This window comes from Pezoporus wallicus, unplaced genomic scaffold (assembly GCF_028554395.1).
Source record: "Pezoporus wallicus isolate ANWC-B61680 ecotype Strahan unplaced genomic scaffold, APGP_CSIRO_Pwel_v1 contig_11996, whole genome shotgun sequence".
In the NCBI taxonomy this organism is placed as follows: domain Eukaryota; kingdom Metazoa; phylum Chordata; class Aves; order Psittaciformes; family Psittacidae; genus Pezoporus; species Pezoporus wallicus.
The window spans coordinates 631,651-646,405 of record NW_026641627.1 but is presented as its reverse complement, the minus strand read 5'-3'; the positions used below and the strand labels follow the sequence as shown (position 1 = coordinate 646,405).

Sequence of the window (14,755 nt, the reverse complement as noted above, 5' to 3'; positions counted from 1 at the left end):
TGGATGCTACTCACCATCCTATAGATGACCACCTTCTACAAAGGTATCTTTTAAAACTGGTTTGAATGATAGGTACATTCCCTTACATCTGAATTCCAGAGAATGCAGGAGAAGAGCACATTCATTTGCAGGACATTAGGTTTGAGGTTTCTCTTCCCATCCTCAAGTACTCAGCCTACCTTGGCTAGCACCTCAGTGGTTTGTTCTGCAAGTGCATCATTACAGATGTCAACCAAGTCAGCCTGAGGGACTCAAGAAACCTGCAAGTACTGCAGGAAGGAACCTGGCAGTGGAGATCATACGGTGGTCAGATTATCTGATGCGCATCTGGCATTCAAGCCTGCCAAAAGTCATCACTGGCAGAAGAACAGAGCAACTGAGAATATCAGACCATGGACTCATCCTCAGAATTATGCCCAGTTCAACCCCCCAGGGCACAAGCAAGTTTGGGGGATAAGGAATTCCAAGCAGAGTCTTATTGTGAAAGAACACGAAATTTCACAGCAACTTGCTCATGCAATAAAGGGATTTGTTGGTGTTAACAGTGTTTAGACCAGCCCACAAGTCGAAGGCTTGTCCTAGAAGGACTAGCTTCCTTCTAGGAAGCAACCTATTCATAGCCTTTAATGGAAACTCCCAAATACTTTGGAATTTGCTGATTTGCTGTATTAAGGGAAGCTTCATTTTACCCTTCCCATAGATAAGGTAGTTTTCTACACACACGGAAAACTGAAAGCATGCTAAAAATATACCTAAACTTGCAAACCATGCATCATTTGTAAATGAGCTTTTAACTCTTCTTGAATGAAATCTGCCTCCCAACTAATAAATATCCTAAATCATTTCAATCCTAGACCTTTCTGCATTCATTTTCTCCTCTACAGTAACTCTAGTGCTAGAAGTCTTTAAGAGTCAGGTAGCCTTGGTGTGGGTTGCCTGTAGCAATCAGTGACCAGTGTTAGAAGAGAACTAAAACATTTCCTGCCCTGTGCAGCTTTTAACCAGTGTTGGTTATAAAGCAGGGTTAGCATCTCTGGCCAGACAGGTAGCTAATTTAAGATCAACAGCACTACAAATAAACATGATTGAAATGCAATTGGTCTTTCAGTCACATCTGCTCCCTAAGCAGGACAATTATCAAAGGTTCTAAGGGAATAGACAAAGTGAAACACATTTTGTCTTCATGCTATGAGCTGCTCTAGCCTTTCATCTTATAAGCCCAGCAGTCCCCAAGATAAATTAAGAAGAGGAGTCTGCCAGCAGAACTGCTGAAAACCAGTTTTGATCCTTGCAGGAAAACAGCCAGGAATTTCTCTCGCCCTGAAAAAGTCAGCTTGTTTCAGCTTCCATATTCCATGAAATTTTATCTCTCTTGTCTGAATACAAGGATGCCTAAAACAAGGAAGGCACAAGGGAGAAGATGTACTATTGTGCTTGCCAAGCAAGTGCCAGCCTTGATAGATTACACTCAGAGCAGCCCAAGCCAAAGCGTGCAGGTGCAGTGCACGAGGTTCCTGCTGAGGGGGGGCAGCACCCAGCAGTGTGAGAGCTCCAGATACACCCCACAAACAGGGACAAATCCAAATGCCTCCTCCCTAATATCAGAGTAATACAAACAGAAATGTTAAAGACTACATGCTTTTCTGTGATAGCCAAGACAAAGCCCCTTTATCAAAAGAGGCAAACTGGAAAGCATTAGCTACCTGCTTACTAAGCTGGGCACTGGAGAGCATCCTGCCTCCCATGAGTTAGTATTTGAGCAGGCTGTTACAGCTCAAGACACAGCATCAAGCACACTGTGCCATACTCTCAAAGAGACCCCTTAAAGAAAATGAATAAAGCTGAGGACTAATGCATGGGAGAGATTCCACAGAGCAAAAGCCAGCCTTTGCAGTGATGAGTTTCAGGAAACAGGCAGCAAGTTCCCAGCATTTTAGCAAAGAGCAGAATTAAGCCAAGAAAAGCCCAATTCTCTGCTATGTTACCATCTCAGAGCTCGTACATGAGGTCATATAAGTTAAATGCTGTTGGCTTTCACCATCTCATCTCATAGCTCTCAGCAGCCCAGTTAACCCCATTATCTGTTTAATTATTCCCACAGTGGGAACAACTGCCTCAGAAGCGTTGGGAAGGCAAGAGACCCCAAAACATTCCTCAAACTGCCACCCTGGTGACACATCAGCCTCTCTGACTGATGACAGGGCTAGACAGACAGGCTCAGTACACCTGGTACCCAGCCACAGGAGCTGGAACCCGTCCTGGTGTGACTGGAATGCAGCTGAGTGGGTACCCAGGTTTGTAGCCTCACAACTGGTTGTTAACAGGGCTCAAGTGAAGCAGCACAGCAATAACTGGAGACTGTGGGCTTCCTGCCATGTATTTATTTCAAGTAAGTGAGCTCACAAGAGACAGGGCAGTGAAAGTAGTTTCAAGAAAGTGGTTATATTACACCTCTTCCATCATTGCTTCTGAAGCAACAGCCTTAAAATCACAGCTGTAATTTAAGCTCATTTAAAAGCTCTATACCCCTGAAACCTATTGTGCTCCCAGCTATTGATTACCAGGCTGGATAGGATGAGGTGAATATTAGGAATTGCCTCCCAGCCACTTCTCAGTGATGCTGCAGCTTGTGACATCAGATCATCTCCATGGTGACAGAGTAACCCTGATTAATCCAAACAGGAGGAGGCCAATTAGAACAAGAAAGCTCTTTTGTGGTTGGAAGCGTAGTAATTGACAGAAATAAGAGAAGCTGTTGTAGAAGTACATCATTCCACAATAAAAACCTTGCTTTTAAGTTTGCCAGGTGAGCCTAAAACCCCCAAAGCATGGCCAAGTATAAAAAGAATCCCTTCCAGCCTGGAAAACCCATGATATCTTTCCCAGCACAGCCTGTTCTTTAGTGCTGGAATCTAGCTAGATCATTTTTCCTCCCCGCTCACGACAAGTTCTCCTTTCCATTGTAGCCTGCCCACATGTTTAGGAGGCTTCTCAGCCCACCACACTCAAGTAAAGCTCTCAAGTGCCTTTCAGCTTGCTACAATTAGCATCACATGCATGTGTGGGGGGGAAGAGACAAAAGAAACCAACCCAAGACCACTGATCCACAGTGACTCATGCCAGCTAACACTCCACCTTCAAGGATTATTAAGCACACTCGGGATTTGAAATAGGTCATATGAAGAAGATTTGGACCCTCTACTTACCTAAGTCATACATATTGTTTTCAACCTGCAAATCAATAACAGACATAGAAGAGCAGTCTCTGCCAGTGTAAGTTATATTGTTACCGTGCTGCTGAGGACATGTTAAGCCAAATCTGGCTCCCTGACTGATCTCCACTCCCCACCCTACAGCACCTGTTAGTCAGGCAGCACTTGCTGCAGTCCCAGAGCTGTTCTGCTCCTCTTCTGCAATTCAATGGGGAAGAAAGGCATGAAAGACAGAGGTCCCTAATATTGGGCATGCCGAGTCTGAGCAGTCATCAGGTTTTGTGGTAAGGGGCACAGCTGGCTAAAACTCTAACTGAGCCAACTTGAAAAGAAGTGATGCTGAAAAGCATCACACCATGAGAATTCACATAAAGCAGATGTAACAGATGTACCCTCAGCTGTGGCAGCAGCAGCTCTCAGTCATAAGAGTATTCATACACTACACATCTACAGGCTCCTACTTTAGTCTGCTAAATTACTTCACACACAACTGCAGGGCTTGCGTTAAGGCATTAGCAGTGACCAGGGTTACTGTCAGGATCCAGCAAGCCATCCCGTGGCACGCTTCTGAGGAACGGGACAACAGGACTTCCTCAAATCACTGCCACCACATGCTCACATTCCCGCACACCTCCTGCTGCAGGACAGCACCCAAGCAGCTCTAGCTTTTGCAAGCTACATTTCTACTCTCCAAATAGGCTTTATCTCACTTTTCTTCAGTTCATTCTGGTCTGCTGTTCCTGGTACATGGGCTCATTCACCCAGAACCGCAATCACATCCACCTGCTGTCTGAACATACCATCACTCTTACCCGAAGTGCATTGCCTAACAGAGCAAGAGCTCAGAGAGAGCAGTAAACATGATTTTCTGTTTGAGCCAGGCCTCGCAGCACTAAGAAGACATCAGCTGCAGAAGGGAAAGAAACCTGAGGGAAGCAGAAATAACAACCCTGGCAATAACCAGCCTCTAAAGTTATTTTTAGAGCTGCCTCCTCCAGCACCCAAGATATTCAGAGCCCTGAAACAAATAAATCAAAGGTAAGCTCACAAACAGCAGTGCCAGAAGCAAGCAGACAGTGCTTCAAAGTTTACCGCTGTCACAACACCTGCAGCCCAAATGGCTGGCCCCATTCTGTCCTTTGATTTGAGGCGGCCTCATTAGTCTGATCTCTTTGCTCCATCACAGCAAGCTCATGGAACTTCAACTCCACTGCAGCTGCGTGCTGGGGAAGCTGTTGTAGAAAGCACAACTGCTCTGGGGCCGTGGAGGGACATTATCCACTGCTATCGGGGACTGGGCACAGCAGTTTGAAGAGGGGAAAAGCGAGGCACCTCATCCTGCCTGTTACAACTTGCTGTATTTAATACCCAAAGTACAGGCTGGGGAGCGCTCCCCTGCAGGCCTGGCAACCCGCGGCCCCTCCAGCCCGGCCAGCTCCCCAGGCACAGCGGGCCGAGCAGGAGGGGCCGCACCGCTTCCCCCGCCGCCGGTGTCACTCACCGGAGCAGCGGCCCCGCTCCGCCGTGAGCGAGGCTGGAACCGCCCGTGCGGGGCTCGAAGGGCCCCTCACCCGCACCGGCCCGGGCCGGCCGCGGGGTCAGCGCAAGAGCCGCAGTCACCGCAGCGGCCCCGGCTCAGCGCTCCCGGCCCGGCCCCGCGGCGGCAGCGGGGCCCTGGAGCAGGAGCAGGCCCAGGACCCGGGCCCGGCCGCTTACCTCGCCCTACGGCCTGCTGCAAAGAGCGGCGGCCGCAAAGCGCGGGCGGCGTGAGCGAAGCGGCGAGGGCCCGGGCCTCGGGGGCTGCCGCCGCCCTGAGACCGGGCCGGGCCCGCTTCGGGACACAGGAGGGAGGGAGGGCAGGGCCGGCAGCGCGGCCGGGTCAACCACAGGCTTCCGCGGACGCCGCAGGGGCGGGACGCTCTGTCACCGGTCCAAGCAGCCGTGAGAAGCCCCCTTGGAGGCCCCTCACGCCTGCCCCGGGCATCTCCCCGCTGCACCCCGGGCCGCTCGCACCGGCACTGCTCCCGCTCGCTGCCGTCCACCCCGCAGCCCGCACACAACGTGCACTGCCTCCCTTTTCGTAGGATCACGGCCTGCTTTGTGTTGGAAGTGACCTTAAAGCTCACCCAGCTCCAGCCCCTGCCACGGGCAGGGACAGCTTCCACTGGAGCAGCTTGCTCCAAGCCCCTGTGTCCAACCTGGCCTTGAACACTGCCAGGGATGGAGCAGCCACAGCTTCTCTTAACCTTGCAGACCAGGCAGTCCTGATGCCACACTGACTCTGTCCCCTGAAGCACTACGAAAAGGGGTTAAAGCATCCCACAGCCAAAAGCCGGGGATGCCCCAGCCGCTGCCCGCAGTGAACAAGCAGATGAGGTGAAACAGACCTGCCACAGCCAGGCCATCCACTGAAAGCACACACAGCAGCACGCACACCCTGCACAGCTGACAGGGAACAACGTCTGCACCAGCAGCTACACAGGCAACACAACTGAAGGCATCTATACAAGCTTTTTCTTTCCCTTCCACCACAGAGCCGATTTCGCCCCATCAGCCCAATTCAGTGTTTGACTTTAGCATGAATGACTCCTGAGTGAGCAGGGCTGCAAGATCCTTCTTTGGCAGCCTCCTCTTAGCAACCCAGAGGATTCTGCAGCACTCATCTCCAGTGAGCACGTTCACAGAGCAGTGATAAAAGCTAATGTGCGGCGTATTACCACTATTAGCAGCAGCAGCCTCCAGAATGCCCTAGAAGACTGGAGGGTGGCAGTGAGATGCGGACACTGGAGCCTGGTGCCAAGCACAAAGGTTGGCAGCAGCAGCTCCGTGGCTGAAGGAACAGGCTGCACTCAGGATTCCCCAGCTCAAAGCCTTGCCTTTCTCACACTGCAAACTTCAGGTTCACTGAAACTTGGTGATTTCAAAGCAAAGCAGCTACTTTGTCCAGGACCAGAGCTAAGGAGGTGCAATCGCTTTCCAGCACTCTTATTTCCAAGGGATCAGAATAAGCACCTGCTCAGGCACTGGGAAAAGCTCTCCAGCTCTATTCTACTAGTACCCACCTCCCCAAAGCCACCTTCTGCCTGTAAAGTCCCAGTCCGTGCTGCACAAGGCTGGGCACTGCACCAGCTCTGCATCACCAGGGAGCTTGCTTTGCTCAGTAGCACTGCTGAGGTGCCAGAATTCCCAGCCCAGGACTGCTGCTGGAGCAGCAGGTCAGACAAGAACACACTGGTCATCATTCAACAGAGCACACCAAAGCCTGGAAGAGTTCCTGGACAGAAACGTCATGACTCAGGACCCCATGTTTGGGCCAAGCTGAGAGACAGAGAAAAGCCTCAGGGTTCAAATGAGGAAGGCTTCCTGACAAAGCCACTGCTCAAGTGACCTTACAAGAGGCAAAGAGAGCAGTGCTGCAGTAGTGGGCTGGCTCACAAGCTGCCCCAACACACATTGCTCTCCTAGCACAGCTCCTAATGCAGGTCTTTAGCAGAGGGTCCAGGGATTCCCCTGGGGACAATTCCACAGCAGCCTTTGGTTCACTTTCTAGCTTCAGACACAGGTAACTGTCTTATGAACTGTCCTATGTAGGAAGCCTACGGAGGATGTAATATCCATGCTTTAGCTTTCCAATTTTAGCTTTCAATTTAATGCAGCTGTAGATACACCCACCCTCATGTATCCACAGTTTTAGTCTTGAGCACAGCAAATTCCCTGCTGGGGCTCCTTCTAGTCAGATCCTCAACTACTCCCAGAATATAAGAAACAAGAAAAATAGATTTTAGAAGTTTGACTACTCTTACGACAAGAGCTTGCAATAAAAATTCCCTTTTATCAACCCTTAAATACCTTCCAGCTTTCATCAAGTATCTCCTTGCACTATGACAGCACCTCAGTAAAGGCATATACAACTTCTAATCTTTAATTCCAGCTCTGAAAGACTTGCACCACAGGTAAGAATCTGTAAGTAAGGACCTTTGAAACATTCACCACTCAAGTTTCTTGTCCAACTTCAAACTGGAGAGACAACACAGTTGCTTAAGCTTTGATCTCTTAGAACTAGGTTGAGAAGATCATTACAGTGAAACCTGGATGTCTTAATGAAGAGCACCAAATCAGATACACAAGACTGATGATCAGCATGTCCTTAATGTAAATACTAGTGCAAGTGTTTAAAACGTCTGCATCTTTACATTATGCCCCTTTTGAGCACTGCTGTCTGGTGCAGCAAGCTACAGCCTGTCTCAAGCAAGTCCCTTTTAAAGAGACTGACTGCATTTTCTTGGTGTTACCAGGGCAGACAAACATAACCCCAGAGAGCCTGTAGAGCTGTGAGGATAACCAGGTTCCTGTGTGCACCTCCTCCTATGATGAGGCAGCAGCAGGCAGGCTGCAGCACTCACACAGGTACTGGACATCCTCCTTGCACCCCAGTAGGTACATGTGCACCTCCATGCCTTTACTGGCAGTTTCACAACACAGACCAAGCCCACCACCAAGAACCCCAGGGGGAAGTAGGAGATGATCAGAACCCAGCTGTCTTCTTTCACAGTATTGAAATGCTATTGAAATTGGGAAGAGGCCTGATAACACATAGCCCACAGCCCTGTCCTCTACAGGAATCAGCCTCTGGTCTGGGGGATCACTGCTTCCCCCGACTGCTTGTCACCTACCCTCCACAGCAGCCCACACTGTGCAATGTAGACACAGGTACTGCCCTACCATATGCTGCCCATAAAACTGAAGATCAGACTCTCATGGGCAGATGTACCTGCACAGCCAGCTCACTGTTTTCAGTGGACATTGCAAATGCTTTTGAAATGGTGCCTTTTGCATTTACAATCCACACCCCATCAGACCAGAGAAGTGAAGCACAGGGCTAAAGCCCAGATCAGGACTTCAGCCACTGCTTCTCCAGCGGACAGAAGGCTGAGTTAGTGTGTGACCATCTGCACAAAGAACCAGCAACTCATTAATTTTGCAAGACAAATTGAAGAGGACAGAACCCCCACTCCTCTCATTAACTAACCCATCTGCAAACAGTTTAACTTCCACTTGTTTAAAGGCAGCTCATATCAAACACTTCAGTGTCATTTTGTGCCCCCCCTTTTTCCTCTCTCCAGGTGGCAGCCTGGCATGGAGACCAGGAGAGAAGGGAAGGATAAACTCATTCTTTTGTGAGCTCTTCCAGAGGGACTCAAATTCCCCATTCTCAACCTCAAACCCAACTACAGCCTTCACAGGACTTGATCCGACAGCCTGAACATTAATCACCTTTCAAAGCCAACAGCAATCATACTTAGTATTTCTCCCCTCCCTTCTTAAATCTGCTCTGATAGGAAAACACACTGATGACTTTTCACTGCAGAAATTAAAGTGGATTTTTCTTGAGCAGGGCCACAAGCCCGTACAGCCTTAATCCTTCCAGCTCACATATGTTACTGTAACTTCCACCGCACTGAATCCAATTATGCATCCTCAATCCACTAAATATTTGAGGCTGTTTGCACAGGTTATCCAGAGCAAAAGTATCAGGTGAGGAGATAAACCATGCCCTGGTGCAGCACAGCTTTGCCACCTGGCTTCTGCAGGAAGGTGTGTAGTGTGGGGTGGTGGTAGGGAAATTAAGTGTCACAGAGTGACTTTTACAGGCTCTGGTGAATAGTTCAGTCTGGACTCAAACAGGGAGGATCTATACAGGAGACAAGAACTGACATACAGTTATTTGTAAGCGCCTGGTGGTTAGCAGTTATCCATTAAATGCTTTTTAAATTATATTGCTCTGGCAGCATGCACAGCTACGAATGAGCTCACGGAGCAGCAGGTCTCCCATGCATTACACATCAGGCTGGAGCAGCGGATGAATAACCTTGAGCTAAGTAGTCAGAAGCGTCCACAAATGTAAACTGCATGCACACATTAAGCAACCGAGTATCCAACTACTGACTCACACACAGCTGCGAAGCGAAATGCAAGCTCTCCCAGCAGCTGACTATGTTTGCTGGGACACCAGCTATAGCCGATCAAGTTCCACAAAGGTACCTGTTGGCCTCGGAGCCCTCCGTGGTTTATGCAACCCCACCATATTCTTCATATAGTCAAGTCATATATAACAGAAACCAACGTTACCACCTGTACTGACAAGGACCTGGCAGGGGCTGCACAGGGTCATCCTGTCCTTCCAGACCTGGCACACAGCATTATAGTTATGCCTCAGCACTTCAAGGGCTAAGTTACAGATCCCAGGGCCCTCAGCTATACCAAGAACTCCTACGCTGCCACTACAGAAGTGGAATAGAAATAGAAAGCCATAGCTGCAAAAATAGCATATAGCAGCTTCGCACTTGCACCTTAAAGACGAGCTTTTAGGTTTTCCATGACTGCAACACATCTCATCCTTCAGATAACCTCCTTCTGAATACCTGGTACCCCTGCAGAGCACACTCATGTAAATTATCTTACTCTAAAAGACAAGCAGGCTAATTCTGATCACTAGGCAGGCTTGCTTTTCTCTGCACGTTCAGGAATGTGTAACTTCATAGCACCAAATTCCTGTTGGAAGAGCAATTACCAGCTAAGTAATTTGGACCCTCTGGAGTCAAGTCTGCCAACTTACACGACTTGGCAATCTGGCTTGTTATCATCCCACATGATCGGAATTTATTTTCGGATCCAATGCCACATGCTGTGGGGTTTTTTTTTGCCTTCCCCTTTTCTTCCCTTCCTCCCCCAAGTGGCAAGGTACAGCCTGGAATTGAGAGATCCTAATTCCTGTCTCAAACACACATCTGCACGACCTGAGGTCAAGCTCCATACATTTGCAGAGCAGTATTAGTCCTATCAACAGCATCCTGGAAATGATCCCGCCTTTCTGAACCTCTTAATGAGGACTGGAGGAGGAATTAAGAGTTACACTGACTTACTGGTCAAAACCAAGCGCACATATCACCCGAGCTACACCTGCAATGAGATTCAGAGCCATTCCACCTGAACTCTTGGGCCAGGGTAAAGGCAGCTCCAGGCCGGGCTGCACCACCAGGTACCTTCTGCCACGAGCTGTTCTCATAGGCAAAGGAAACGGACTTTTCAGTCCTGCTCTGGCCAGGGGATGCCAGTTTGCTGCGCTGCTAAATGTCAGCCTCCACACTGAAGACAATAAACGCCCCTTTCTTCTCGAGGCGAGGGAGAACCCCACCACCACCTTGACATCAGGGCCGGGGTCCGGGGGGAAAGAACGCGTCCAGCTCAGCGCTGCCTCCTTCCTCCAGCACACAGAGGCTGCCCGAAGGCCTCCCGCAACTGCCCGGGGAGCCCAACCCGCTCCGAAGCCAAGCACCCCCCGCCCCGCAGGGCCCGGCTCTGCCCCCGGGGACACAGCGAAGGCGGCCCGGGTGGGAGCACGGGGCACCCCCTCCCCGCCCCGCAGCTCCCCCGCGGGGACCGAACCGCGCGTGGGAAGCGGAAGCGCCACCTGCGATCACGGCGGGGCGGCGGCACCGGCAAGCGGCGGCGGCGGCAGCAGCAGCAGCAGGCAGGGCAGGCAAGGCAAGGCAGGGCAGGGCGCGGCACCCCCGCCGCGGAGCCATGCAGGGCCCGGCCCCCCGCCCGCCCGCCGCGCCCCGGGCAGTCACTCACATTGCTTGAGGAGCTCCAGACACAAAGCCATGGGAGACACAAAGAAGGGGCGGAGGGGACCGGAGAAACAGGGAAGGGGGGAAAAGGGAGCGCTCGGTCGAGTCCCGCGGAGGGGAGGACGGGCCGCACCCGGTGAGGGGAAGAACAGGCCCGGGGCCGCGTCCGGCTGCTCCTTGCGGGCAACGGCGAGAGGAGGGAGGAGACGCGCGGAGGCCGCCGCCGCACTCACCGCGCCCGCCCGCCTGCTCCGGCTGCGCCCCGCGGGCGGGGCCGCGCCTTAAAGCGGGCCCCGCCCCGCCCCGCGCGTCACCGCCCCGCCCCGCGCAAGCGCGTCACCGCCCGGGGGCGCGCCCACCGACGGGCGCGGTCACGCGCGGTCACTCCCGTTGGGTACCGGGCACCGGGCACGGCGCAGGGGGTAACGGCGCGGCCCCGCGTTGGGGCCCCGTAACGGGCGAGCTCGGCATCACGGTTCCGGGACCGGCCACGGCCACGCACCCGCAGCGCGGTTGCTCCCGCAGGAGCGCGGGGCTGGCGGGCGGGGAGGGTTTCCAGCCTGGAGACAATGGATGGAAAAGCAAAGCCGGGGGAAGCGGGTGTTTCCCTGGGCGGGGGCTTCCCGCCGGCAGCTCCGTCCTGCCGGGCACCGTGGGGGGGACCGGGCGCGGCACGGCAGAATGAGGGAGGATGGAAGTGCGGAGGGGGCACGGGAGAGCCAGGAGCCACGTCGGACTTGGCCCCCTGGGCACAGACATGCTAGGTGCTGGAGTAGCATCCAGCTCCATCACTCCTTCCACACACAGACATCCAGAGCCGAGCATGAAGCACCCCCAGACTGTGAGCAGGGAGAGACCTGCGAGACCAGAGCCACACCTCGCAGCGGTCTGACATGGGACGGGGCAGTGGATGCCCACAAGCCCAGCATGGCGTGGCCACCATGAGAGTGCAGGGCCTGTGCTGTTGCAGGAAGTGGTGCTCCTTCCAGGAACGTATGTGCTGCCCTAACTCCTCACTCTTAGCATCAGTGCTTGGATGCTCTGATTTATCTATGACTCGGCGGGTTCATTGCGCTGCCTGTGGAGAAGGGTTGGTCTGCAGCAAGGAGAGATCAAAGCACCTTGAGGAAGCACCACACTGAGCTCATACACAGTACGGGCAGGGCTGAGCCACTTCAGAATCGCTGTGGATATGCTGCTGCTGCTGCTGCTGCTCTCAGAGCAGCAAAGTGGGACCAAAGGAAGATTCCAGCAGAGAATCAGCCCTGAGACTTGGGACCTGCACCCAGGGCCTCTCCTCATCGCTGCCCATCAAAGGGAACAAGAAAACTTGTTTTCAGTTCTGCTGCTTCCTAGGGGTGGAGAGCAGCTCTGGGATGAGAGCCCCTTAACCACACAGGCTGAGCGGCTCCGTGGACCTCTGAGCTGATCTCTTCCTGAATCCTCAGAAGTACCCACACTGTGGCTCAATAAATGGAAAAAGTAATGGAAAAGCATAAAGGAAAGCCAACACAGGACAAAGAGAAATGCACACAAAGAAATCCCCATTTGCCTGTGCTCAGTAAACCTCACTCAGTCCTGCTGTCCTGACACGTGTATGTCTGAGGTTAGACCGTTGTTGGTTGCTGCTGGGCAATGGCACAAGCCCTGTAGCCACACAGGGAGGTACAGTGAGGTGCTGGGCATCACTAACAGCAGGGACACAGCACAACATCTGTGGTTGCCCAACACCAGGGCAGCTCTGTGCTCACCCGATTCACACGGATGGCAGCAGGGCCAGCGTGCTGGGATACTGCCAGGCCCTTCAGCCCTGGGTATCTGCTGTGGCCGGCACATTGCCTCCAACCACTGTGGCCTCATGGGCAGAGCACTGCACTGTGCATGGGATGCCTGCTGCTGCCCCCCCCAGAGGCTCTGCTCTCCCTTGGTGCTTCAGTTTCTCTTCCTCTCCCGTGAGGACAGCACTGACGACTACCTTCCCTGTCATCTGATGAAAACAAGCAGCAAGGACTTGGCTTTCCAACCATATTACCAAAGGAAAAGGCTGGCAGCTGCTTGCCTTTCAACTCCTTTGCAGGAGCAGGCTTGGCGAGGACCTTGAAGCCAGGCTCACTTCCCAGTATTAAGCCTATGGGCAACCCCTTCAATCTGCATCTGCTTGTGTCAGCACAACATCACAGGAGAGCTGCAGCTCCCCCCTTTCTGGGGACACAACAAGTGACATTTCCATGAGGCTCAAACCCATCGCAGCCATTCCTGGTGCCAGAGAGACACGTGCACGCAGCAGAACAGAGCTTATTGAGCTGGGTGCTGCTGCTGAAACCTGGCAGCAAAGAGCACCAAGCACAGCTTTGCTGAGGCAGAAGGACGGAGATATTTTGGCAGTGGAATTGGAGAGCAGGGTTGTGGCCATGGTACAGGCTTCCTGGGGAAAAGGGAGCACTGTCTGGGCACAGGGCTCGGTAGTGGAATGTCCATAATAAGGAAAAGATGAGAGGTGAATAATTAAATGTGAACAGAAACAGTTGTCATACATCTCTTTGTGTCCTATAGCCATATGAATAGATTATGGAACATGTTTATGTGCCTGTTTTTCCCCCTTACAAACACTGATGGAGCACATAACACAAATCTTTCCCTGGCGCGTGCGTGCACACATACACACACACACACACTCTAATCCCTTTCACGCTGGTATGTCAAAGCAAGCTATTTCTGGAACGTGAAATCTAGGTCAAAAAGAAGGAGAAAGTTTGAAGGCAATGATAAGTCTCTCTCCTGAAAGGGTGCTCTGACTGATTGAATTAGCAATGGGGTTGGGGTGGTTCCTTACTCCTTGTCTTTGCCTGCTCATGAACAGGTTGAACAGCATCTCCTGGCCTGCTTTGGTTTCTCTTTTGCCTTCACATCACTACTTTTTCCCCATAAAGAAGAGAAGGCCATGACAGCCAAGAGAGGAAAGGAGCAGAACTTGCCTTCCCACCCAGACTGCACTGCACACAGAGGAGGGTGAGGAGGAGGGTGCCTGTACCCATCCCTCACAAACCAGTGCTACGTGACTTTCCCAGAAGCCATGGAAACCTATCCCACAGTGAACCAGCCCTTGGGGATTTGGTCAGAACGATGCTGCTTTGTGCTGAGAGGTGCACGGAGGTGTGCAGGCATTTGGTCTTTCCTCCACTGAACACAATCGTGCTCCCCTTGCAAGAGCATCAGTACCAGGGGACTGGGCTGGGTTCTCCAGGGTCAAGGTTCCCAGCAGTGATGGTTCTGGGAGCCACCTCTCTAATTTAATGATGAACATAAATAAACCAAAGAAGCAAAAGGAAGGCAGAAAACAGGTTGGATGCTGAAGGGTGGCTCTTCTGTCATGACTTTGGGGAGTATCTCTCCTATGTAGTGCTCTCTGCCCAGCTTGGGCTTGGCAAAGGTTTGGCATATGAACAGGCACATGGTGTCTGGAGCCCATTTATATAGGCAGTTGTGCTGTGCACCCAGAGCTGCCATCAGGGGGTCAGCAGAAAGGGAGAACCAGAGGGTTGCTGTCCTACAGAGCTCACACCCTCAGCAGCATCTTAACTGCTAGTAAGATGGGTCAACAGAGACAGCCCAGTCCTGGAGCAGGGGGCAGAGCTGGGTTCCCTGGCCTCCCTGGAGGAGATTTGGGCACAGGATAAGGAGCAGACTCCCGGCTTTCTGAGAACAGGCTGCTGAATCCCAGAGCAGGATGCTCTGAGGACGGGTGGAATTACCAGATGGCATGGGATAGACTGGGAAGAGCTCGAGTAGGAACTGGCTTGGTGTGAGCTTTCCCTGCTGTCACTGGTGTGATGGGTGGAGGCTGGGCTGGGCTCCCTACACTGGGGATTCTCCTCTGCTTTTGCTGGGCTTTGTTCACCTCTGCTTTCCTGT

At 52.3% G+C, this 14,755-nt stretch overlaps 1 protein-coding gene across 6 annotated transcripts in view; it reads right to left on the bottom strand.

Annotated features, from left to right (window-relative positions):
- The window catches only part of DLGAP4 (DLG associated protein 4), a 126,682-nt gene that overhangs the window by 22,406 nt on the left and 89,521 nt on the right, over nt 1–14,755 (bottom strand). The window contains exon 1 of one of the 6 annotated variants that reach the window (XM_057424676.1): nt 10,848–11,070. The exons of the other annotated variants lie outside the window; for them this stretch is intronic. Coding sequence (XP_057280659.1) covers nt 10,848–10,878 — 31 coding nt within the window. The 5' untranslated portion in view covers nt 10,879–11,070. Of the gene's footprint in view, nt 1–10,847; nt 11,071–14,755 lie in introns of those variants that run through there. 6 annotated transcript variants of the gene reach the window in all.